The 26,515-nt window shown below is 38.2% G+C and overlaps 1 protein-coding gene across 4 annotated transcripts in view; it reads right to left on the minus strand.

The window, feature by feature from the left end:
- The window catches only part of LOC117426176 (histone deacetylase 4-like), a 278,893-nt gene that overhangs the window by 148,584 nt on the left and 103,794 nt on the right, over window positions 1-26,515 (minus strand). For 2 of the 4 annotated variants that reach the window (XM_059033464.1, XM_059033462.1), the window contains one exon: window positions 5,224-5,295. Coding sequence is in view for 3 of the 4 variants with exons in the window: in XM_059033462.1 (XP_058889445.1) it covers window positions 5,224-5,295 (72 nt within the window). In the remaining variant the exon portion in view is untranslated. Of the gene's footprint in view, window positions 1-5,223; window positions 5,342-26,515 lie in introns of those variants that run through there. The other 2 variants (XM_034043543.3, XM_059033461.1) reach the window with 1 other exon arrangement.

Raw genomic sequence — 26,515 nt, forward strand, 5'->3', positions numbered from 1 at the left:
AGGGTGTAAACAGGGTGCTGCCTGTATATTTATTTTCATACAAAACAAAATAAACAAACAAAAGCCTAACTATTTCTAGGAGTGCTAAACTAAACTTTTCAAGTCCTAAACTATAACCGGACATATACTTCACAATACCATTCTGCCCACAGGTTTCCTTTCAGGCCTTAGCCTTAACACAGACCCTGACACGCCTTACAGACTTGTTTAAATACACCTGCCTCAATTACTAGCAGGTGTGCCTAATTAAATTAATTAAACAATTACATTGTGGCTGTGCAAAGCAGCCACAACACACACACACACACACATATATATAGACACACACACACACACACACACACACACCAGTAATGGCAGAGAATCCAGGTCTAAAACTGCAGTTAGAACTAAGCAAATCCAAATGCGCTCATACATAACACAATGATGTGTCATGGGATTGCACTGAAGGATAAATCTGCTAAATCTATTAGAGCCATTACAACAGCAGTCTGAGGAACAACATTACCATAATCCAACACTGGCAGCAAAGCTTGTTGATTCCTGATGCATTTCAAAAGGTCTCTCTTTATCCCATTTTAACAGACAGCGGCTGAGGCCCTGCACATGAAAAGTGTATTTGTGTTTTGTTAAATTTTACTTTTTGTGTTTTGTGAATTAGAGTCAGATTCTCGGTCTGAGACATGTTACCTGCTGTTTGTGTTTGCGGTGGAAAGGCAGCTGGTGATTGGCTAGTTTGCAGTGGTAAAGCAGCTAGTGATTGGCTAGGTGCAGATCCCAAACCAGCAACTGGGCGTGTCCCAGCAAAGCGTCTCATGATAAAACTGAACCGCTAAGGACAAGGATGGCTCTCAGACAACAGGCCTTTATTTCTACAGTCAAATAAACTAAAAACGTCCACTTTGTGTGGAACCGGGACCAGGTTGTATCATTAGACTAGTTTAGTCCTAAAAGTATAGCGAGGATGGTGTCAGCGGGGCCTCTCTATTTAGTGAGAGCCGCGCTCGCCATATTCACGGCACCGTTTATTTTTAGCTGTTTTTTCCCAGTGCTTTATTTTACATTTTCCTGCATTCCTTTATTGTAAGCTGTTTTGTATTAACCGCCATGGTAAATACCATTATTGGCACTGCCCCGAGTCTCTGAGTGCTGCATAATTACCCACAACCCTCAGCCACATAGCCTCACACACCTGGTTACTCTCTTGCTGCGGACTCGTTAGTCCCTGCATCTTCTCCATTACTGAGTTTACAAAACACTTGAATTAAACATGTTTGACGAATGGCTTTCAAAATGTCTATGAATAGAAACATTTACAGGTAAGGATGCAACGATAGCAGATATTGCTAGGTGACATCTTTCAAGTTATACCAAACTGACCCGAGGATCACAAGAGGAGGGGGGGGGGTGCAGTGCAGCCATTTCACAGGGTTTTAATAAGACAGGAAACATATATACTGTAAATGTTCTATATTTATTGCAAATCTACAGTAGTGACTTCAGATTTGAACCCAGAGGTAAAAATCATCAAAGGCTAGGGAATTAACTCACTGTACCAGCTAGGGATGCCGGGATAAGTCACAGCTGGGTTTTTTGGACCATTTCACAGTATCAGTTTCATTAGCATCCCATTCGTATTTTATCTGCCACTCCCACCTCTTTTTCTCTTTCTCTCACACACACACACTACACACTTTAGCACTTAAGAGTACATCTATTATTCAATATGCAAAATAGGAGTTTGCTCTTCGACAAAATAAACTTGCCTGAAGTCCGAGTGGGTTGCTCTCAAATTTAAAACGCAAAGACTACTTGCAAGCCATTTTATTTCTGCTGGCACCACCTGCAGCTTGTTCCATAATCTTTATTTATTTAGTCTTAAAATCCCCAGGAGTTTACTATGAAATGTGTGCATTCATTAATAAGCATTTTTATTTAGCAAAGTTATTTTAAGTGAAACAATTCTATGGGAAACATTCAGATCAACATACTTTTTTTCTGAAAACAAAACGGTGTGAACAAAGACTGCATTTGTACATGAGCCCCTTGAACAACCCCAGGAAAACCATAAAGATCAACCTTACTGAACAATCATTTGCACTCAATAATAGGGGTGTAACGACACACACAAAATGTACTGTATCGCAATATGCAGATCTTGATACGATATATATCAAGATACATGTGATGATTTGGTGAACTATGAGCTATGTTGTGCTTTTGGTCTTGTATCATGATACAAACCTCTATTACGATATGATATATCAAATAACGAAAGTGTCATGATTCATCGATACACAATGAATCGTTACACTCCTACTCAATAATTCAGGGCGTGAAATAACCAAGTTTATGTCGTTTTTAAATTTGATTTTTTTATACCTTTTTATTTTTACAATAGAAAAGTGAACTGTATTTTATTTTTGTAACAATTAGTGTGTCAATCACTCAGAAAACATTGATTTGTGTTTGTTTGAATTAAAATTTCATCAACATAATAGGCTCTCTGTATTTCTTTTTAGTTCTTTTATGAATGAGTAAGAAATCGCCTTAGTGCTCTTGGGTTGGATTTATGTTTTGCCTTTTTTTTCCCTAGAACTGCCTTGGTGCCCCTGAATTTTCACGCCCAACGAAGGCAACATTGCCTTGCCCTGATAATTAGCTATTTTTCTCAGTAAATCAATAAAACATTTTTTTCTTTGTGGCAGCAATAATGTATTTCCACACTCAAGCATGCAAACCTAATTTAATAAATTACTTACAAAGATTTATTAGTGTTTAAATAAGTGCGCAGGAAGATAAAGCCACAGACACGGACTGCTTCAAAGCACACAATCGCAAACAAAAAAAATCACAGGCAAAACTAAATTTAACAAAAATATTTCAAATTTAAACTCTGGTACTATGAAAATCAACTCTACACTAAAAAAAAATATTGTCTTTATATCTGGATCGGATAATCAACATTTCATTCTATATTAAAAGGTAGAGTAAACAGGGTGTGTAAAGTTAAATAATTCTCTCACCCATGCATCATTCATGTTATTTGCGTTCCAGGTCCTGTTTTTCATTACATGCTGGAAACATATATTTGAAATGTTTGAGCTCGGCATGGTTCTTAGAAATGTTCTCTACGAAAGACTTAGTTCTCATAGTTCTCTATTAAAAACATGCTTCTTGTTCGATCCCCCACAAAATACCATGGCACAGTTTTATGGCACAGTAATAAGATCCTCCAGGGCTTACTGAAGGTGAATATTACATTTTATTTTACATATTTGCAATGAGAAATGTAAATACAGTGTCATACAGCTGAAACGTCCTTCATGGTACACAAACTTTAAAAACCAACTACCACAGATCTGCTTTATGACAAGAGTGTGCAGAAGTGCAACTTAAATCTGAAATAAGTTGAAAACTGTGAGTCACCAAGGAATCATCATTGCATCATGAGCACGATTGTCGGACATAGCAGCTCAACTCAAGACATATTGCATGCCTTAGGGGGAAAGATAATTGCATTGTGGAGTAGTGGTTAGGGCTCTGGACTCTTGACTGGAGGGTTGTGGGTTCAATCCCCAGTGGGGGACACTGCTGTTGTACCCTTGAGCAAGGTACTTTACCTAGATTGCTCCAATAAAAACCCAACTGTATAAATGGGTAATTGTATGTAAAAATAATGTGATATCTGTATAATGTGAAATAATGTATAATGTGATATCTTGTTACAATTGTAAGTCGCCCTGGATAAGGGCGTCTGCTAAGAAATAAATAAAAAAAATAAAAAAAAAATTGGCACGATTCAATTTATGTATTTAAACCCATTTTGTTTCAACTTATAAAATGTATATTTTTTTGTAGCGCTGAAGAATACTGGACCAATAGCACTTAGAAGTAGAACACTGAGGGGGAACATTGACCTTCTGTCCAACTTCTACTTTCCTCAGCACAAGTTAAGAAGTTACCATTAAGACAATGTGTTTATATTGTATTTTACAATGTTCATACATGGATGCTGTAATTCCCATATTTAAACAATAATGGTACAAAGAATATACTATGTAATGGATAGCCAGGCCACTAAAGACAGCAGATCCATACAATCAGAACTAATTCAAAAACATATAAGGTAAACAAAAAGCAGCTTGTTTGCATTGTCTTTAGTATTGTAACAATATGGGTAATTTAGTGATGGATAATCCACTCTGTCACAAGTATCTCAAACTTCAGTGTAGTTGAATTCTTTCAACTAAGCCCCCTGCTACACAAGCATGGTGAGGAGCTACATGGTGAGGAGCTACATGGTCTTAAACAGTGATACTTGAGCTTAATTAGACAAATCCTAGAGGCCACAGGCTCCAAAATAGTCGTACATCCTATAGGTACACAAATGTATGGGAAAAAAAAAATAATATTTTTTTTTACTTAACCTCCCTCAGACTCCTTGCTTTTCTTTTACTCCACTTTGTGCCATTTTTTGTGAAAGGGAAATAATCCATAACTTCATAAGGCAAAATTACTGTTCAAGCCAAGTAGACGCATGTTGGTTCTTTCAACTCTGTCTACTGGAAAAGGCAAATAAACTGCTGAAGCCTTTTCTACTTTAGTCTCTTATAGCTGTACCTCAGAATATATGACTGGGTGTTTGAAGGCAAGGCTGATTTAGTAAGCAAGGTCCCCGAGGTAGATAAAACAGGTAATATTTAGCAGTGTTAGATGCCACTGGCAAACCCTCAGATAACGAATAACAAGAAGCACTCCAAAGCTATGACTGCAGTGCGTGTAAAAGTACATGTGTACAGCACTGACGTGTATATGGAATAAACTGTGAATACACACTCAATATTAAATAGATAACACTGCACAGTATAGGTACTATTGTGTAAGCACCAAGGCCAAAATCTGTATCTAACATGTATATTTCTGATAATGTATATTACACATTTTCTATAGCTTACTTGGATAACATGTAAACTCCAAACTATTCACATCCATACAGCTAATGCATTTATCTATGTCAGGTTGTTGGAGGGTAGTGTATATCCCTTTCACAAAATAAATAACTAATTCAATAAAACAAAAAATAAATACAAATCTGTATTTAACAAAGGGAAACTTCTAGAAATTATTTATTTGCCACTATGCCATTTAGATACCAATCCTTCCAAAAGTGGTTACCATCTCTCTCTCAGTCTTAAGTGTGAAACGAATTTGTTCTCTTACCAGAAGACTGGATGTGGTTGCTTTGAGATGGCTTCAGAAGCTCCAAAGGGTACTCACTGCTGGCAAGTCCATCTGCAGGACAGAAAAAGAATTCTGCTTCAAAAATTGTCTGGAGCATTGTAGAAAGAGATAATTACACTAAATAAGTCGCCCTTAGTGTTACAAATTCTGCAAACATTCTTGGAGAGGAATGTGAAAAGGTAGTGCAACACTCTGTGTGCAGAGGTAAAGGTGCGACAGCGCAAAAGGTATTTGAGAGGACTCTTAAATCAATCTACTTGCACAGGGCTGCATTTCAATAGGACGCCTGTGTTTTCTGGTTTGTTTGCATGCAGGACCTGTGTGATATTTGCCTGTAATTGGCAGCCACTCCGCAGAGTGAGTGAGAGGGGAGGGAGAAGGGAAAAGAGAAGGAAGAGGAGGTTTGTCAATGAAAGGCAAAGAGCTAACAAAAGACAATAATAATAATAATAATAATAATAATAATAATAATAATAATAATAATAATAATAATAATAATAATAATACACACGAAAAAGGTTTTCATTTTCAAATAGTTTACCAGCAATACAAAGAGGCAATTTGAGAAAAATAGAGCCCTGGGAAGCAGCACCTAAAAATAGACCAAGCAATCTGGACAGCCAGGGAAAAGAGCAAGCGTGAGTGCTGTATAAAATCTCAACGCATAAATACACTTCATAGAGAAAGAGCAAAGAACTGCAGGCAGGCAGGCAGGCAGTGTGAACAGAAAACAGAAGGAAAGCTATAAACTCACAGCACATACAGTCTCGTCTGCTAGTTACTGCCTTTTTATGACATTATAATGTGAAAAAGATGTAGATTTAGTACTGTAGATAAAAAAAAATGTTGTGTATTATAAATCACATACGAGACCTGAAATGGAATCATGCTGGCAAAAAATACAGTAAACCTACCATGCTTTGTATCCAATTGCCAACATACAGAAAATTCTTTACCGTATAGCCACCCAACCCAATTAATCGCTATCCAAACAAAAGTAATGTATTCAGGCAGCACCCCAATGCAGCAGCAAGCATATCACAGTCTGAAAACCTCACTGGGACAGAACTCCTTTTAACCGTTCTTTTAGACAGAGGCCATCAAGTGTGGTATCATTTACATTTTAATCTGGCCCTGAGAAAGACTTACTGCATACCGTCTGATCATCAATTAAAAAACACCAGGCTGAAGAGATAATTTACTGTAGTCTTATGTGCTGTGTGCCTCATGTTTCTTTTAAATTGTGTGTCTCATGGTTTAGAAATGTGCTTTCCTTCTTTCTATCTTTATTTTGAAGGTCCCATACCATTTAAAAAATACAGTAGCTCTACATATTTAACCATTTCTCATATTTCTCTCTCCTAATGTGCAAATGAAGAGAGGGTGGCCCTTTTAGATTTCCTTGGGAAGCTGAAATCTTGTGAGATGTCGTAGCCAAACACATTTACAGTAGGCGGGTTTAAAATACAGCTGAGCAAGATTTTCATGGCAAAAGGTTAAGAAAGTGGTTAGCTTTGAAGCTCATGTTGAAAATACAATGACTACACTCCAGTAAAATGTTATCAGGCTTTACATATCACCATTTGCCCCCCAATTCGTTATGCTTTTCTGAGCTTGGATGTGCAGAACTACATCTGGGGCTAGTTCATTGCCATTCAGCGATCCCTGTTTAGATGCCCCATGAGACCTGTTAGTAGCATCCCAGGCAAGACCCTTGTCTCCAGAGTAAAATTCCATGTGGTTTCCCATAGATCTCCAATGGGTTGCACTGGTGAGGCAAACATTCACATTGGGAATTTCAATTTGGATCAAAAACACCCACCGAGAAAAAAATACAAAGGGAGTAAGTTTGCAGGTTTATCCAGAAGTGTGCTTTTTTTCCAATTTTACATGCGCTGAGAAGCCAAAGTTACATCAAAGTAGGATTGGGTTATTATTTGAAAGGAAAGGAAGGCACACATGGACTCCCACATGCTCTACAATACTAATAATTCAAACCCAACCACCAGCATGGCTTGCGTGCATTTCCAAGAAAACTGTGGAGTTTCAGCTCACTTATGCAGTAGAGACAGGGCTCTGCGTTCAACAACAGAAACATCATTTGAAGCTGGAAGGCATATTCCCTCCCCTACGTTTGGAGTATTGCAGCAAAAATGCAGGCCCAGCAGGGGTACATTGAACGTCAGATAAAAAAAGAAAAAAACAGATTAAACATAACAAGTATGTCAGTAACATACATCTCTCCGCCACAGCTGTAAATTCATAATAATAGCTATCAGTATGATGAAAAAGTTGATGACCATGCCATATATCTGTATGTTCAGAATAGTATAGCATAAGAATGACCAAGTTTCATGGCAATTAATTTGATTATTCACACACACACAATATATATATATATATTAGGCCTGTAAATTACTCGCAGTTAACTTCTGCGATTAACGTGTTAATTTTTTGGGAGCTACATTTTTTTAACGTATGTTAATCGCACTCCTCTGTCCCTCCAAAACATACAACGTACAAGCCCCTCCAAAACATCCCCAGTAGGGGATAATAGGCACTGACGTCCACAGTACAAGCTGCAGCAACACAAAATAACAATATTTAGTTGTCTACCATCTTACAACATCGCAGACCCATAAATCAGGCCTAATAATGAGTCAAGTTTAAACATGCAGGCTACATGCTTCAGTTCAGTTTACTAGTACTAAACATTAGCCGGTCATTATTATTATTTGTTTATTTAACCAGGGGATTTACCCATTGAGACTGAGACTTCATTTATAAGGGGGTACTGTAAATGAGGCTTTCAAATGTTTAAACTAAACTCATAGCTTTAGTGTTACTTTAACATTTTATATTAGTATATTCTATACTATTTACTGTAACGTCAGTTGATTCGAGACACTATAATTCATTACACCCCTGCTTCTTTGTGAGTTATCTCTTTTGCCATAAGGCATGAGTGAGTAAAATCCTGGGTCTGTTTTCTGCAGAACAGATGTCTGATCTGTTCCAGTCTTACTGTTAACCTGTTTTTTATTAAATTACCTGGCCTTTGGCTCAGAGCACCTAACTGTCGCCATTGCCAATTATCTAACAGGTAATGACTGCTGCATTGGTCATTGATGGGCACTGGACATTAAATAAAGTCCAAATGGAACCACTTTCCAATTCTGTGAGCGCTTTCAATGGTTTAGGTATTAATGGATCCCAGGGTACCTATGGCTAACATAAGGCATTTCTCCCCTGCCTCAACCACCAGAGTGTGGGCAAATAAACCAGAACTGAAAATATCCTCAAGAACCAAGAGCATGCCCTGTCGCAGATACCATGGGGAAACAGCAAGTGAGACGGAGAGCAGTGTGGTTTGCAGGCCTCCAAAGAACACACCGTTAGTACAAGAATTGGCCAGACTTCGAAATATCTTCTTACTAAACAAATATTCTCATGATTTGATACCCTGCTTACTTGTCTGTCGGGCTTGTGGTCCTGAGGTACTGACATGACATATAATGATGAGTTTTACACAGTGCCACAAGACGCAGTGCAGATGACAGACTGTAAACATGTAGAATAACACTTTATTTTTTAAATCCGCATCTGACCATAATTAATACAAGCTGCTGAATGTATTAAAACAGGGGAAGTGCGGATACAGTAAACATGCTAACGAAATAACATCCGCCAGTAAATAGTGAAAGTGGTACAGTGGTACAGTTTAAAACTTCCTCAGAAAACTGGAAGAAAGCACTGGTAAAATACAGAAGGCTGATATTCTGCTAGTGTATTATTATAGTAATTTAGGCATTAGATGAAACATCAACTCAGTTTCATATCTTCTTGTCCCGGGTATCTGATAATAACTGTGTTTATATTTAAACTGTACACCGCAATGTGTACAGGGGGTATTATGTCAAATAATCTTTTTTTTTTTTTTTTTTTTAGAATGGCATTTCCAAAATAGATTTTTTTTCTACCAAATGAACATCTGGCTTCAGTGCTATTATACTACAGTACAATATCCAATATAGGCATCAAAATGTTTATGGTTTATGTTTTTTATGACCCTCATTTCACGGAAGATGGGCGATCTTGAAACCTGGTACAGCTGTGGCCAAAAGTTTTGTATCACGTAGAATTGTAGGATTGAGACATCACTTAAAAAAATAAAATAAGGGGCTCCCGAGTGGCGCATCCAGTAAAGGCTCTCCACTTGGAGTGCAGGATGTGCCCTATAGTCTGGACGTCGCAAGTTCGAGTCCAGGCTATTCCTTTGCCGACCGAGGACGAGAGCTTCCAGGGGGCGGCGCTCAATTGGCCGAGCGCCGCCCGGGGGGAGGGAGGGTTAGGTTGGTCAAGGTGTCCTCGGCTCACCGCGCACCAGCGACCCCTGTAGTCTGGCCGGGTGCCTGCGGGCTTGCCTGTAAGCTGTCCGAGAGCTGCGTTGTCCTCCGACGCTGTAGCTCTTGGGTGGCTGCATGGTGAGTCCGCAGCATGAAAAAAAGCGGTCGGTTGACGGCACACACTTCGGAGGACAGCATGTGTACGTCTTCGCCCTCCCGAGTCAGCACAGGGGTGGTAGCGGTGAGCTGAGCATAAAAATAATTGGCCATTTCAAATTGGGGAGAAAATAATAAAATAATTGGCAACGACTAAATTATTAAAATGAAAAAAGAAAATAAAAAAAGAAGAAAAGAAAACTATATGAACATAATTTAGATATTTTATTTAAAATTATATTGTTAAGTATATGGAAAACTACAAAGCGGTATGTAATTAAATATGTTAACCTAACATTATTCAGCAGGTTTCATTCGACTTTATGAAGAAAAATGTGTTAATTCTATAGGGGGTAATGCAAAACTTTTGGCCATAGCTGTATTCTATACAATCAGTATGTGTGAATTTCATTTGCTAGTTTTCTTCCATTATCTTAGAAACAAGCAGTATATACACTGTATAATTTATGCATGGTAAAATAAAAAATGTATAAGAACCCCTACAGTAATGAAATGAAACATGATGCATTTAAGCAGCAGGCCATGCTAAAAAGGCTCACAAAGGCCCCTGGCTCTTTAAAACTGTGATCTAACCAGAGCACTTTTACAAGCAGTCTCACTCTCTAATCTATTTTTGGAACTCTACCCGGACAAGACGGTTCTGCTGCATCTACTATTATGGCATTTTAAATTAGCAGTGTGAACCACAAGATGCACTGAGCAACAAAAAGGAGGGGAAAAAAACAGGAGACGAACAGAATGTGAGCATCTTTCACATCCTAGTTGCTGTTCATGTGAAACAATTACCCCTCTTTAGAATCAGCGATCAAACAATTGATTGCTGCTTAATATTATATGCTTGCCCTGTAGGTTTTGTTTGCCAGTGTCCAGTCAACAAACAGAATGATCTTGAACCTGGATTCACTAGGTAATCTAGTAGACACACATCTTTCAATGTGTCATTCTTTTGCAGGTGTCTGCTTTTAAATTGGGGTTGCGATTACAAAACAATTCATTTCGTACGGAGTTATCCAGATATAGATTATCCATACTGATCGTGCTGGGTCTGTGTACTCATTTGTGATTATAGGATTGAAGTGGAGTTAGTTGTACTAGGTGGTACCTGAACTTACCATTGTTTTAGGATATAACACATGAAATACTGTACTACTAGTATAGCTTCTGGTAGACTTTTTCTTTGATTACATGATGTTAAATAGAAGATCTAAATTATGTTTATGTAGTTTCTTTTCAAAATGATGTCTCAATCCTAAAGTTCTAAGTGATGCAAAGCTTTTTGCCACTGATTGGAACTTAATTGTAAAGGTGAGGGAAGGACAGCCTTTCTTGTTTTGAAATCAACATGTAAATGAAAGGATTTAGTGAATACCTGCCGGTAAATACTTCTTAAAAGCAATTCAGAGTGTGAGTATGAGTATGAGTAACAATACATCCCGAACTTACACTGTGATGGGTGGTTCATGTAATTCAGACACTTAACCAAACTATAACTACAATGACAAATCAAGTTTAGAAGATTTTGCTCATTTCAAAATCAGCACAGGTTTGTCATCCTGTAGGTCCACGCATGCAAAAAATTATTTATGTTTTGTATTTTTAAAAAAAATAATAAAAAACCACCACCACATCATTGTTAATCCTGTGTGCATAACTACACTAGTTGGATTGTCATGGGTTTGCAATCAGAAGATGGTGTACAATTTTTATTTTTTTTTAAACATGCATTTTGGCATTCTATACCCACTGGTTACATAACAGAAATGTGCATAAATAAATCAAAGTAATAAAAAAAGCAGAAATTTAAAATCAGATTTGTTTTTCATGCAACCGGAGAGGGCTGGGTTTACAAGCAGTTCATGAGATTATTTGTACAGCGCAGACTGACAGACTACAGTATTATGACCCCTCTAATTACCAATTTCCTTTCCAATAGAGGACAATTCAAATCATTGAGAGCTAGGAGTTATAACTCAGTATACATTTCTACCATGCAGCTGCAGTCACCACATTTGCAATGTAAATGTGATGAATGTGGGAAAGCGTCATATTTGAAAACTGAACACATCGTATTGTGAATGCAAAACTGAACACATCGTATTGTGAATGCAGCATCTTTGATTGAAAGGTCTGCTTTGCATCCCAATGAGCAACTGTTCACTTAATTAGCCCTCTCCTAAACCAATACCACTGGTTATTTTGTTAGCAACTTTATCACTATTCAGCTGTAGTTGTTTTATCACAAGGAAGCTTAATTTCCTCAACATTTAAATCACAACATTGTTTTGACAGTCAGAGAAGGCTTTGTATACCACTGTATCGTATACTTGTACTGTATATGTGTACTATACACAGTAAAACTGCATTTCTCCACATTCATAACCACATGGGTCATTTTTCGGGCCAGCTGAGTTCAGAAATGCTAATCCCCCCTTTTTTTTATTTCCCCTTCGAGCTGTTACCTGGCAAAGGTCAACCTAATGTGAAAAAGTGACCCTATCAAGGCTCTGAATACTCAAAGGTGTGGAGTGAGGGAAAATATAGATATGTTCTTTATTCCGATTCCAGTTGAAAAAATAATACAGTACCAGTTAGAACATAAGCATGAACAAAAAATAAATAAAAAAACAGAAGTCTATTATTAGAACTCCATGATTCACTCTCTATCCAATACCGTAAAAAGTGCCACTGCCAGGTTTTTTTTTTTTTTTTTTTCGTAGACTAAAGAAAGCTGCAATGTCCTACAATCACCTTGAACTGGACACTGAAGTATAATTCACTCAGGTCTGTTTCATACATTCTTTCATACTGTGCAGTCGTTTTTTGAAGATTCGGTTTGTTTACATCCTCCAAACCCAAGCTCACTGAACACTGTAGGGACACAAACTTCCCCTCACACTGAATTTAACTCAACTGCTCCTGCTACTAGTCTTGCCAGTAATTTAAGTTAATATGCTGTAAGGTCTCTGTTATTGTAAAAGAGATGTCATCGCATGTAATGTGGGCAAGAGGTCTGTGAATTGTTGAATGAATCCCTGAGAGATGGCAATATTTCCTGACACCCCCCTCCCCCGTTTCCTCAGCTATCTAAATGAACTATTTTACACTCAGTTTTGCGTGATATTCATTATTTTAGTGAAAAAATAAATGAATGCAGTGTAAAAAGCAACCAACTCATTTTGCAAGAGTGGGCTTGCTTCAACCCAGCTGTCTCTGTTCTCACTCTTCTGCTCAATGTGTGCAGTTTATGGAACAGCTGTACGCTCCAGCAGATTTGACTACAGCTGTTTAAGCTTTTTGTTGTTCTTTTTTCTTTTTCTTTTACTTCTGAGGCAGTGTGGTCGAGTGGTTAAAGTCCAGGACTTGTAACCAGAAGGTCCCCGGTTCAAATCCCACCTCTGCCACTGACTGACTCACTGTGTGACCCTGAGCAAGTCACTTAACCTCCTTGTGCTCCATCCTGCAGATGAGATGTTTAATCAATGTCCTATTATAAGTGACTGCATTTAATGCACAGTTCACAGCCTACCTCTGTAAAGCGCTTTGTGATGGTGGTCCACTATGAAAGGCGCTATATAAAAATAAATATATTATTATTATTTTAAACAAAACCATTCTTTAAGTACAACCTACAGCTTAACACTGACTCTCCAAGGAGGTATTTATAAGGCGGTCAATTTTAAAGGTAGCTTACAAAGATTAGGTCATAAAGTAGGGATCATACCGCTGTACCGTAAATACAAATTACAAATAAAATAAAAGTTGGATATTTTAACTGTAGATTGGACCTACTTTGAAACGTGAAATCTCACTGGTTTTCAGTAGGGGTTTGGATCTTGGTTCTGACTACTGCAGTAATGTCATTGGTACTTGGGTCTTTCCGTGTCAACTCAACCTGATTTCCACCTCAACATTTTGATTTTTCTTATAGCTGTCTAACTATAGAAACTCACTCCCAGAAGGGCATCCCATGGCTTTGTCAGTTGAACAGAAAACATCACTCTCTTCACAGAATCGGAAAGCTTCAATTCGAAAGCAGCGGGAGACCTTTATACTCTCTCACAGCCTGCACTTTGGCCCTCTGCACATCATGATTCTGTTCTCAGGATGCTGTAAAAATAGAGCGCCGAGCCTTGGGATCTGACCCTACGGACCGCATCAATGCTCATCACAACATGTGTACTACCAAGATAATGTGTACTACCAAGAAAAAAACTCCCTGCTCCCAGAAGCTACTGGTATGTGTTTCTGAATTGTAAATAAAGATTCTAAGCTGGGTAATGTATTCAAATGGTGCTGAGTGACATATATATATATATATATATATTTTTTTTTTTACTGGAACTCATTATGGAATCTATTTTGCATTCATTCAAATCCAATGACAGAATGACCGGGCACACACTACTGCTCCAAATCAAGATGTGTTGCTAAGCAAATGCAGAGCTTGATCTAAGGAAAGTAATTTTCCAAATTCAGCTGTTTCATTTACTGTACATTTAAACTTTATTTTCCATACATCATATTTTGAGCATGCTGTGGTTATTTCACTCATGAAGGCGGCTGTAAATAACTCAGAGTTTCCATCCTCATTGAAGGAATAACTACAGTATTCATGAACGCTTGCAGTGTATAATCTACATACACCTTATGTTTTGTACATTAAAACCCTTTAGGGTCACAGCTATTTTTGCTTGTTTTTTTACTGTTGTTAGGATTTGTGGATATAACTCTTTAACTATAATGGTTACAGGTACATGAAATGAATGTGCATACACTAGGCTTTCATAAAAGAAAAGTGAAATAGTCTGAAACTCACCCTGTTTAATACAAAAACAAAAAACACAGAAAAAGAGAGATGCTTTTTAGAAAAAAAAAATTATATTTTAAAAAATATTTTAGTATGGCCAGCTGAAATCTGACAGTGCACAATGAAACTTCAACATGTAGTGAACATGGAAAAAAAAATGAACAAATTGAAAACAAAATAAAGGAATTATGGCCATATATACAAAAGGGACCAAAAGCGGATTCATTGAAAATGCAAAAGAAAGCAAAAAGAAAAAAAATACCTCTTTCACATTATTCGCCCCAGACACCCTGATCATGTGGCACAAGATGAGGCTGTTCACGGTGGCGTGAATAGCCAGCAAGGTAGCGACCAGGGCAACATAACTCTAAACAGCATCTGATCCACAAACACGAAAAAAAATATATATATTTATCAGAAAATAGGTCCTTGTACCTTCGATGTCGCCATTTCTCTTATTTGGTAAAGATTTAGTGTGAAAATTTGTGTTTACTGCACCGAGGTAGGTCTGTCTTCGGCGCAGCTGCAACATTCCAAAACACTCACATTCAAGGCTATCTCTTAATATGGTCATCTACCAGAAATACACAAGTAGGACCTCGTTGTAAAGGTCTGAATCTCCTCTTTCCAATGACACAAGCAGGGCTGTCTCTCACAGTGCCTGAGTAAAAAGAGTTAAAGGGCCAGGTCACCGGCGGGATATTTAACATTGGGCGGACCCAAAAAGGTTAAGGATTTTGGTATAGAGCAGAAACCCATTTTAAAATCCACTGCACTGCTACCAACCCCAAGTAGTCCTGTGAATCTTCACAAAACAGCCAATAGACTCGTTGGGACAGTTTGCTCTATGATGTGGAGTGTAGCCAAACCATGTAGTCAACAGAGTAGGTACACCTGCCAGACATTCTGTGAATTGGTAATGGGATAAATGTTTATGTACTGTATAGTATAACCTTAAAAATGTAAAATATACTGTTTGCCAATTCCTATTACTGCAGTTCATGTTTAGCAGGTGTTGTGTCTCATTATTATTACAATCTCAATGCAGACTTAAGAAAATTGACTAATATAGTTTACCATATTACATACAGTAGTTGTATGTTTAATGGTTGTGCTGGCCATCAGTAAAATAGTTGTGTTTTGACTGTACCAATGATATCACACTGGTATGAACCACTCCTATTCACAATGCAGTGGTGGATTGATCCTGTCAAAAGCATGGCCTGGGCAGTACTAGAAGAAGCAATGCTGTCTCTTAGCTGACACAAGCATCGCACACAGACGTTTCCTGCAACACTGGGAGTTCTTGTCTCGTTCTGTCCCGTTGCATTATCCTCCTTTACGGATGTTTTTCACCTTGGGCAGCCAGCAGCTGGTCCCAATGCAGTCGCAGCGGTTACCTTGGAAACCCACTGCTCAGCATTCTGTCAAACCCTGGCAAGAAGCGAATGGGGAGAGCCAGTACAACAAGGTCGCCCAGGCTACTGCGTTTAAGCCACCAGTGAAAAGGCTTGGATTCAGAAACGGTCCTTATTGTCCTCAAAACAGAAAGTCTATGAAGAATTGAGTCAAGGAGACCAGACATGTTAAAGTGTGGAGTACAAATCAAAGGAGGTTATGATGGCACTGGTGAGACCACAGAATACTGTGTTTAATTCTGGTTGCCGCCTTACCAAACTGCATATTCCTATTTGCTCTTTCAGATCAGAAAATACAGAACTTTCAGTTGTTCCAAAAAACCATCTTAAATCAAACATTGGAAAACGTACTTCTTTTAATGTGGGATGCCATGGCGTGAGGGGAGCTATTTAAAATACATTTGTATTGTATTGTACTGTATTGTATTGTAAAAGGACACTGTGACCTTGGAGACAGTCCAATGAAGAGCAACCAGATTCAGCTCAGGGCTTAAAGGAATGAGCTACGAACAGCGGTTGAAGGAACTGAATTTGTTTAGCCTAGAACAAAGAAGAATTAGGGGGGATTGATTGAAGTTGACATAGTTAGCTCTAGCTAATACTTTAAGTGCAGCACAGAAACCAGGATCAGAGGACACAGTTGGAAAGTAAGTGGAGGCAGACTTAGATGAGAGGGTAGAAACACTTCTTTACACAAAGAGAGGGGAGTGTATGGAATGAGTTAGCCATGTTGTTCATGCTGAATCAATGGAATCCTTTAGACACTTACTATGTTCGTAATGCCTTCATCAAGTAACTGTACTCCTTCCGTGCAACTCGATCAGTAAAGACCAACTCCTAAGACTACTCATTGTCATTCCCTTTCAATTTCCATCTCCCGAGAAGATTCTATTCAGTTACGACCAGTTCTCTAGTTTGATCTTTTTACCCTTTGGTGTTAATTAAGGGATCCCACACTAGTACAGCAGTACAATAACTTATAGAATCCTGTGAATTCATGTGGGATCTAAGGACTCTGGCCATAGAAGTCAAAGGAAACTCCATCTCCATCTCCTTTACCAGAGAACTTTCATCATCAAGGAAAAAAGCACCCAAAATATTGTCAAATCCCACGTTTCCTTGAATGTAAACATGTCTGATTTTACACCAATTTATTCAAATCCATTGTATTAGGTTCCAGATTATTATCTCATATTGCCTGCATTTGGTTCTGGATCATTTATAAAACAGAATGCTTGCCGAAGTTGGGGTCTGTGCAAATGTCATACAGTATAGCCACCAAAATATCATTTTCATGCTCCACACCTTTTAAAAAGCATTCAGATCGCCATATTCTTGTCTATGTAAAGTACAGTTGCGCAGTTCATTTTGTGGAGCAGCAAGGTATACTCAGGTGATACAAATGAAGGTCCATCTCAATATCTTTGTCAAGTTTACTAAAGAGCCTCCAATTCTCTGTCAGAGAGAGTGATTTAGATCGGTTGACTATTGAATACTCTCATATATGATTTTGATTTGATTTTCATTACATGATTAATTCTCTAGCAGGCCGACTTTCTTTTCCATTTCGAGGGACTACTTTCCTTGCACTCCATGTGGTGTACCCAGTGCAGTTTTATTAGAACCTCTTTATTAAAAATAGTATGGGTTTTGGAAGGGGAGAAAACTTTATGGTTCTTTGCATGTATTGTATAAGCTTGCATGCATGAGGAAAGCCATAACAAATGATGTTCACTGTAGAAAAAGTGCATCATGGATGAATTTCAATCCCATCCACTTTACCAAAAGAAATCTAATTTGTGGAGTAGTGGTTAGGGCTCTGGACTCTTGACCGGAGGGTCGTGGGTTCAGTCCCCATCGGGAACACTGCTGTTTTACCCTTGAGCAAGGTACTTTACCTAGATTGCTCCAGTAAAAAAACCTAACTGTATAAATGGGTAATTGTATGTAAAAATAATGTGATATCTTGTAACAATTGTAAGTTGCCCTGGATAAGGGCGTCTGCTAAGAAATAAATAATAATAATAATTGGGATCAATACAAAGTAAATTCAGGCACAGTATGTGTGTGCAGGAGACTGTTCCTCAGTGCTTGCTCATTCTTGTTTCGCAATGCTTAATACTGTAGGTGTGTCAATACATTTTAGGATTTAAATTTTGCCAGGATAAGCCTTTGAGTAGTAACTTGCAACCAATGTATTTAGTCACAAAACAACATAAAATATTAACAGCAATAACCAACAAGAAAGGCTTTTTAGTGAACAAAAACAAAGCATCCCTAGGGCCACAATTAAACAGCTTCTCTGATGGAATAGTTTGTTACATGGATGTGTGAAAAAGGTAATTGATACATTACGATACATCTTGAGAATCCTAGAATCTACTGTAGCTGTGTACCGAGAATAAAGCCACTTTCTTAAATTGTTATCATCTGGAAACCTTGAGAAAACACTTGACCACAATACATAAATCTTATGTAATTTGATTTAACATTGAAAATATGAAGTTCATAGTAACATAATTATACTTATTCAGTTCCAAGTAGCTGACTGATCCCCAAACTTTGTCAAGTCGGGTCTTAAAGGATCCCGATGGTTCAGCATCAACAACATGGCTAGGTAACCCATTCCATACCATCACCAGTGTGTGTAAAAAGTGCCTCCAAACCTTTGTCCTATCCATCTCCACAATAAAGACATCTGTCCCCACTATAAGAACAGTAGCCACAGAATTACAATTTCATAAAAGCTCTTTTTAATCTGGCTTGTAGCACCAGGTGCTGTACAGTACCATTCCACAAACTAAGATATGGAAGACCAACCAAAACATATGTTACAAAATCAGGACAAATCTCTTTATTTTAAGCATATTCTGTGTGAAAGATATCATAGAGAAAATTACTACTGGGTCATTCCATGCCAACTCAACCAGTGCCGTTGCCCGTCCGTCTCAGATTTTCCTAGAAAAATTCACCTGGGGGTTTTCAGACATGCTCAGTGCAGAAATAGATAAAGCAACTAAAGCATCAAAGTGCCACACAGAATTGCCTGTGACAAAATATGACAATACTGCTTCCAGGTTAGTCCCTATTTCTAGTCTGGAAAGGGTTTGTGATTATACTGTATTGAGCGTCATTGTTATATGTATTCTACTTTATATTGTCTTTACCTGCAAGAGTGTACCACTGGATAGTTTTATTCTACAGGAAGTTAAAATCGGGTCATTCCACGCCAACTCAACCAGAAAAGGGCCATTTTGTTGCCTGTCTGTCTCAGATTTTCCTAGAAAAATTCACCTGGGGGTTTTCAGACACGCTGAGTTAAATACCGTATAATCACAAACCTTTTCCAGACTAGAAATGGGGACTAACCTGAAAGCAGTATTTTTTTTTTTTTTTTTAAATATAAGTTTGTTAAAACCATGTTTAATCTTTTAGGCTGATGCTTCTGCATTAAATGATCACCTCGTTTCAGTATACTACTGTATATACTACTGAATATTCTATTGTCCATTACAATGCACTACTGAAACTTATTTTTTAATTTTGTTTCCCAATTGATACAGATACATTTTGATTTCTCCAAAAATTTATTTCAATGTGTGTATTAGTCGTTTTTGTTCTTTGTTGTGCAATTAAATCTGCAAAATGCAGAACTTAATATAAATAATAAAACTGATGGTAACTGCCTATATACATTTTGGTGGATGCATAACCAAATAAATGTACAAACACTGTAAATGAACATATCTATGACTTTAACAACAATTGCAAATCAGGCTGTTTTTAATGGACGGTGATCATATGTCCTTTGCAAATAAAGCTGTGTAAACAAACAAACATTTTTATAAACAGTACACATTAAATGTTGTGTTTTTTTCAGCATCCCAGACTAAAAATGATGATTCATTTGGTTGTGTAGATACATTTAAAAAATTGTAGCTATAACATTATCCTGTAATGCATAACCACCTGGACTGGTTGAGAATGGCCAGTAGAATAAAAGTGGTCTGTGATCAGGCATGAAAATATTTGACTTGTTGTTTTACTGCAGGTGAGGTCTATCTGCAGAGTCATATAATGTACAGGGTCCCGAGGGCTGTAGCAGCAATGCTTTTGAACACAGAACATGTACAACAATGTGTTGCCCATTAGAGCCTTGCTACCCAACCCGAGCCCTACGGGACCCGACAATGTGTAGCTTTTGGGTTGGGTTGGGTGTAGCTTGTATGCTATGGTTTGGACTCGGGTCAGGTTAGTCATTGAGTGGATTATGGCGTTTTTAATTTCAAGTAAGTATTTTTTTTCTTCCTCTGTGTGCAAGTGCTTCCTAAAACTCACTTCCTGCTTCACGATTTTTGAAAAACCACTCGCCATGCACCATAGGTTCTTTGAGAAATGACCTCTCTAATATCGTCTCACAAACCCGCTTATTCATTTTGTTCAGTCTGTCAAAGGCTGCGTCGCTGGCCTTTAGTAAGTAATCACAGGATATAATTAATTTCCAACGCAACTAACAACCAATAATCATCTTGGCTGATAAACTGATATTTTGTGCAGCCTGTCAACAAATGCTGTGTGGGCGGTCTTAACGGGATACAGTTCAGTTGCAAAATACCAACATCACCAACTTTTAACAGTCAGTCTTATACAAATGCACACAAAAAAAAAAAAAAACACCAAGTGCAAAGCCTAATTGATGCCTTTTTTAGATAATGACACAAACTGTTTTGTTCCAGTTAATGATACAAAACAGATTTGTCATAAACTATATGCATTTGTTAAATGTAAAGAATGACTAAATGTACAGAATTGAAACCTGCTCTTTAATTCACCAATGTGTTCTGTGTGGCTATTTATGGTAATACAGTTCTGAAGAAGTCTGTTGTTGTCTTCTTTTAAATCATGCAGTGTTGGATTACTAGGAAAGAAAGTAAATGAGATATGAATAACTGAGAGTGTTTTTTTTTCTTTATTTATGTTTTAACTGGAAACCAGGAATACTCTACACTAACGGTACTTAGTTGCAGCAATGTATGTTAGGAATATATCTGTGGAGACGGTCGGGTCTGCAAATATTTAGGCCCATTATAAAATATATTAAGCCAGTTTGATTTTAGAAAATACTTCCAGAATTATTGTCTGAGTTGGTACTGTTTTACTTCAATGGCATGAGCTTAAATTAGTATAAAAATGAAATAAACAATACCTGAATGGCTGTATTATTTAAATGAGGAGGATACTGAAGACAGATTCCTTGTATTATTCAAATTTGTGCAATAAATAAATAACTTTTTTCTACTGCCAATCTTTTTTTTATACTGCAGACAATTAATAAGCTGTTTGAAGTGTTGGCTACAGTATAGTGTTAGCACACTGGTTTCTGGTATTATCAGCTCTCGGAAGCTCAGCAGAGTTGGCCTGGGTCAGTACTTGAATGAGCAACATATGAAGGAAAAGCATGCAGTGTGTGTGATTCAGTATGGAAAGCTACAGTATTCGTTTTAAGGTGATTTTATTTGTGGTTGAAACATTAAATATCTCCTTTTAGCCTCCTAGCTTACCTCATCTTCTGCTAGGCTTGGACCCGTTGTATTGATATTTCTTTGCATGATTTAGTGAATCATAAGAGTGGTATGTATCATTTATATTGTGATGACATAGCTCATTGTAGTTCATGGAATGGTTATTGAATGAAGAATAAGTGTATTTTATAGTTGGTACAAATACATACTCTCCCTATCTGATATATTTTTTGTCTTTTACTAAAAATAGTCCATCATTAAACCATCATCTTACAAGTAGGCCATCAGGACCATCACATGTATTGTGATGCACATCATATCGAGGGCTGCCCTCAGAGGGATTGAAAGCCACTGTGTTTATTTATTATTTATTTATTTTCTGATAGTGTTTATTCTTCCCCATCTGAAAACAACCCCACACACCCTGACAAACTAGAGCAGTCAACGGGGGCACAGTCCTGCCCTGGGTCCGATTTTTACGACCCGCTTCCGACCCAGACCCGCTAACCCGCTGCAGCACCGAACCTGCAAGTGTTTGTCCTTTATCTACTGCCTCTGTCGACTGACTCTCACATTCACACACAGATATCGCTACCATTCCCCATAAATTGAGTTTATACAATAGGCTATACAGCATGGTAGCTTTAGTGGTCTGGATATATTTTAACTACCTCTACTGACTTTACTATAAAATACCTGTTTACCTTTCGTGCCACCAGTTGAAAGGGAGCTACACCTGTGCTTTTCGCAGAGATGATGTACCAGTTTTGTGGCTGTCATACATAAAAACATGTTGACAGGTTTTACAAGCAACGAATCAAGTGACTTGTTCATTATTTTCATTCGCTATGATTCCAAAACAATTCCACACTTCTGATTTACCTCTCGAACTATTATCCTCCACATGATATAAAAACTGTGCTATCTTTTGTTTCACCTCGTCCACATACTTTTTTTTTTTTTTTTTTTTTTAATCACCAAGCAGACGTGTCAAGCATGCAGCAAAACAAACCGAGAACACTGCTTAGTCAGCTAACTCCTCCCTAATCGCCTCCTGCTTAGGTGCAGGAAATACATTTACCTTCCAATACGTTATTTGGGAAAGGATTACAGATGAGTACTCTGAAAGGACATTTTCTGACCCGCACCCGAACCGCAAACTGTGAAAAAGTTCACATTCCGACCCAAACCCAACCCGCTTTGAGGGTCACCCGTGGGCACCTGATCTGATGCAGGATTCCAATCGGGGGGCCTTTTTCAACACTGAGAAGACAGTAGGGAAAACAGGAGGGAAAGGGGAAGAAGCAACAAAGGAAAGATATGCTAATAGAGATCACATTTGACAGCCATTAGGTGCAGTCTGGATGGCTCCTCTAGCTCTCTCTTTGATATTATCATAAAGAATGCAACAATTATTCCTGCTTATTAATGCTTATTAATGCGCACTTTTCTGTTGGGGGGAGGACGATGAGGCTCACAATTAAATGGAGCCGAGACAGATAATATATTGTGGCTGTTACTGCCAAACAAATATTATTAGTAGCCAAAATATGTGTTTCTAGTCCTGGTGAGCTTGTTATTTAAGCAAACCAGGCTGGTGTCACGCCTCAATGCACCAAAGCACCTCTTGTATTGGTGGCAAGAGCAAGTACAGTAGTCTAGCAAGCTTTGAGAATGACATGACTTTTGTTGGTGACTTCCCTCTTGGCAGTTCTGTACAAGACAATTGTGGCAAAATAATGTCTGCATCTGTATAGTATTAGGCAAGGTGCTCGCTGGTGTTACTGTACAAGCATTTCAAACCTTACTTAGATCACAAATGCGTTTCACAACAGCTCCTTACAATTGGTACTGGGCACTTTCATAGGCAGAGAGGCCACATGGAGACTGAACTTCTACCCTAAGATAGACTGGTTCCTTCAAAGCAGGCTTGAAGCAAGGGTCCTCACCACTGCTTCTGCTACTGCAGCACCGCTCAGTGGATAAAAAAGGGTCCCCATTGGTACAGAAAAGAGCAGGGAATTGCCTACTTGCAAGTCCCAACTTTGGTTCTGTTGATTGTGACTAAAAGGCTGTTTGAAAATGTTGTTTCAATACTCAAACAGTGTACTATATGTTTTGGGGTAGTACTGTAGAACACAATGGCTCCCGACTCTTTTAAAAGGGAATCACTGTTGCTAAATAGTATTATGGACCAATATTTTAATAAAGAAGTACAACTGTAAATAAAACATATAGTATAAAAAAAAACAGAAAATAACCTGTAAAAGATGCTGGACATATTTTAGTTATATTTGAATGCCTTACTCTGATACAATATTTTATTTTTATATATATATATATATATATATATATATATATATATATATATATATATTGTGAGATAGAGGGTTGTGAGAGACAGCAGGGAGGGGGTTAAAACCTCCCTGCGAGAGAGACGCACCGTTTTGATTTGTGTTGCTTTATTGTTTCATTTTATTTTCTTAATTGTATTATTGTTTAGTTTAATTGTTTAATTGTTTTATTATTAATTATCATCCGCACCTGGGCGTTATTGGAAATTAGGCCCAGGTGCGGGGTTTAAAAAGAGAGCAGGCAGTCTGCTCGGGGGCTGCTAAGGAGAAGGAGGCAGAAAGGAGTGCTCTGCTTCCTGGCAGTCCCGAGGAAAAGGTATAGTGTAAACCTGTGTGGTTAAGTTTTGTGCAACAGGGAAACGGCTTAGCCGTCCTGTGGTAGTTAGGTTCCTGCGTGTGTAGTTAGTGCTCAGAAAGAGCTAGGTGTTTATTTTGTGTGCTTTGCTTTTACTTTTGTGTTTATTAAAAAATAGCGCAACCGCGCTGAAAAAAATCCATTTGAGTGTCCTGGGTCGTATTTTTAAAGGGGCAACGAACCCAAGTGGGTGAGTTCTTTCACAATATATATATATATATATATATATATATATATATATATATATATATTGTGAAGGATGGTCGGTCTATAGTAAGAGGAGGGAGTACCAGGGTCGTGGGGAAACTGGTAGTTCGCTCTCAATTAGTAGAAAACAACAAAACTTCAGGTCCCAAAAGCCCGAGCGCAGTAGGAGATCAGGTGACCTGGTAGCAGGGGAAATGGACGATAAAAAGGACCCCCGGAGTGTACAAGGGGGGGGGGTGTGTAGGAGCGTGGAGGAAGGACGCAACTGGGTGGTTGTAAAACGTCGGAAAGATAGAAGTGAATAAGGTATTTCAGGCAAGTAATACCGGTTTATTGTTTTGTGAGACCTATGTTTGGTTAAAAGAAATAACGTGTTAAAGAATCGTGGGTAACGTGAAAAGGATTACGAGGAGCAATACAAACAGCTGTGAAGGAAAGGATTACGAGGAGCAATACAAACAGCTGTGAAGAAAAGGATTACGAGGAGCAATACAAACGGCTGTGAAGCAGAGGATTACGAGGAGTAATAGGAAAAAACGCTGTGAGTACTACAGCCTGGATGACCACAACCGAGAGGTAAAATAACAGTTAAACTACTCTGTTTTCGCTGAAGTGAAAAGAAAGTTTCACCGCTGAGTGAAACCTGCTTACTCGATTGACTGTTGTGAGTATATCGGTACAGCCGAGTGAAATTATAAGCTGCACTGTCCGCCGTGACATAAATGAAGCGCTCAGCCTGGGGAAAGTGTAATTTAAAATAACCTGTGGTCTTAAAACAAAAACAATACGGGACAGGGTTAGGAATTACTGGTGATAATACCAAGCAGGTGAAGACGCGCTGTGTATTTACAGAGGAAGATAGTACCCGGGACTCTGAATATTTACATAGCCCTGTGCGTATGCCCAGCCAGGGTTTTTACATAGAGAGCGAGTGCTGTGTGAAACGGAAACCTGGAAATTACCGAGTTAAGGACTGTGTTATTATTTTCTTGAGCAAACACACAGAAGCTAAAGTGTTTAAAACCTGTGTTGGTAGTTCTGGAACAAAACACACAGAAGCTAAAGTGTTTAAGGACTGTTTTATTATTTGGTTTGGAACAAGCACTTAGAACCGGAGGTATTATTGTTTGGTTTTGAAGAAACCCATAGAAACTAACACGTTGTAGTTTGTGGTGTACTCTGTGAACACACCAGGCTGGCTGTTAAAAATCACCGCTCCAGGGACAGAGTGGAGCACAGGTGGTCCCTCCTTCAGTAAGGGGAAAATTAAAGAACCTGGAGAAGCAGACAAAGGATTACAAAATTGATAATTCATGGAGGGTTGCCAAAACGTGGACACTGCCTACACTTACCTGTGAGGCTGTAACTGTGACCGGTGTCCACCAGAGGGCAATTGGGAATAACTACCGGTGTTCCTGCACGGTTCTGGGGAACAGTGCCACCTGCTGGCCCATGGGAGTTTCACCGGAGTATAGTGAGGAAATATACCAGAGTCTACTGCACTCAGTGGTATGAACACTAAGTGACTGTGTTTACCTGTTAGAAGGTTAGCTTCTACAGGGCTAGATAGGGAAAAGGAAAACAGTTCAGTTGGTGCCCAGAGGGCAGGTTTTCTTTTGTTTATTTTCGTTTTCCTTATTCATGGTCAAATATAAATAAACGTACCAATTTATTATACTGCTTTCGTCCTGTGTGCTCTCTCCGACTGTCAAGTTGGCTTCCACACCAAACAAATAGTTTACAATATATATATATATATATATATATATATATATATATATATATATATATATATATATATATATATATATATATATATTAAAGATAAATAGATACGGCAGGTGCCGCATACATTTGAGTTCAAGAAGAATGAACTGTGATAAAAACACGATGGTCTGAATGAGCTGAGATCACTTATCCCCTAAAGCAGTGTAATGCTGTGGGCTGTATGATTATTAATCTGCGAGCTGTGAGTTCAAAATTAGTTTTTATACATGCACACTAGACACTGGGAACACCAAGGTTCAACACAATCAGACACATTGCTTCCAGGCACAGTACAGCTCCTGTTAATTCAAACACAAG

This window comes from Acipenser ruthenus, chromosome 11 (assembly GCF_902713425.1).
Source record: "Acipenser ruthenus chromosome 11, fAciRut3.2 maternal haplotype, whole genome shotgun sequence".
Classification (NCBI taxonomy): Eukaryota; Metazoa; Chordata; class Actinopteri; order Acipenseriformes; family Acipenseridae; genus Acipenser; species Acipenser ruthenus.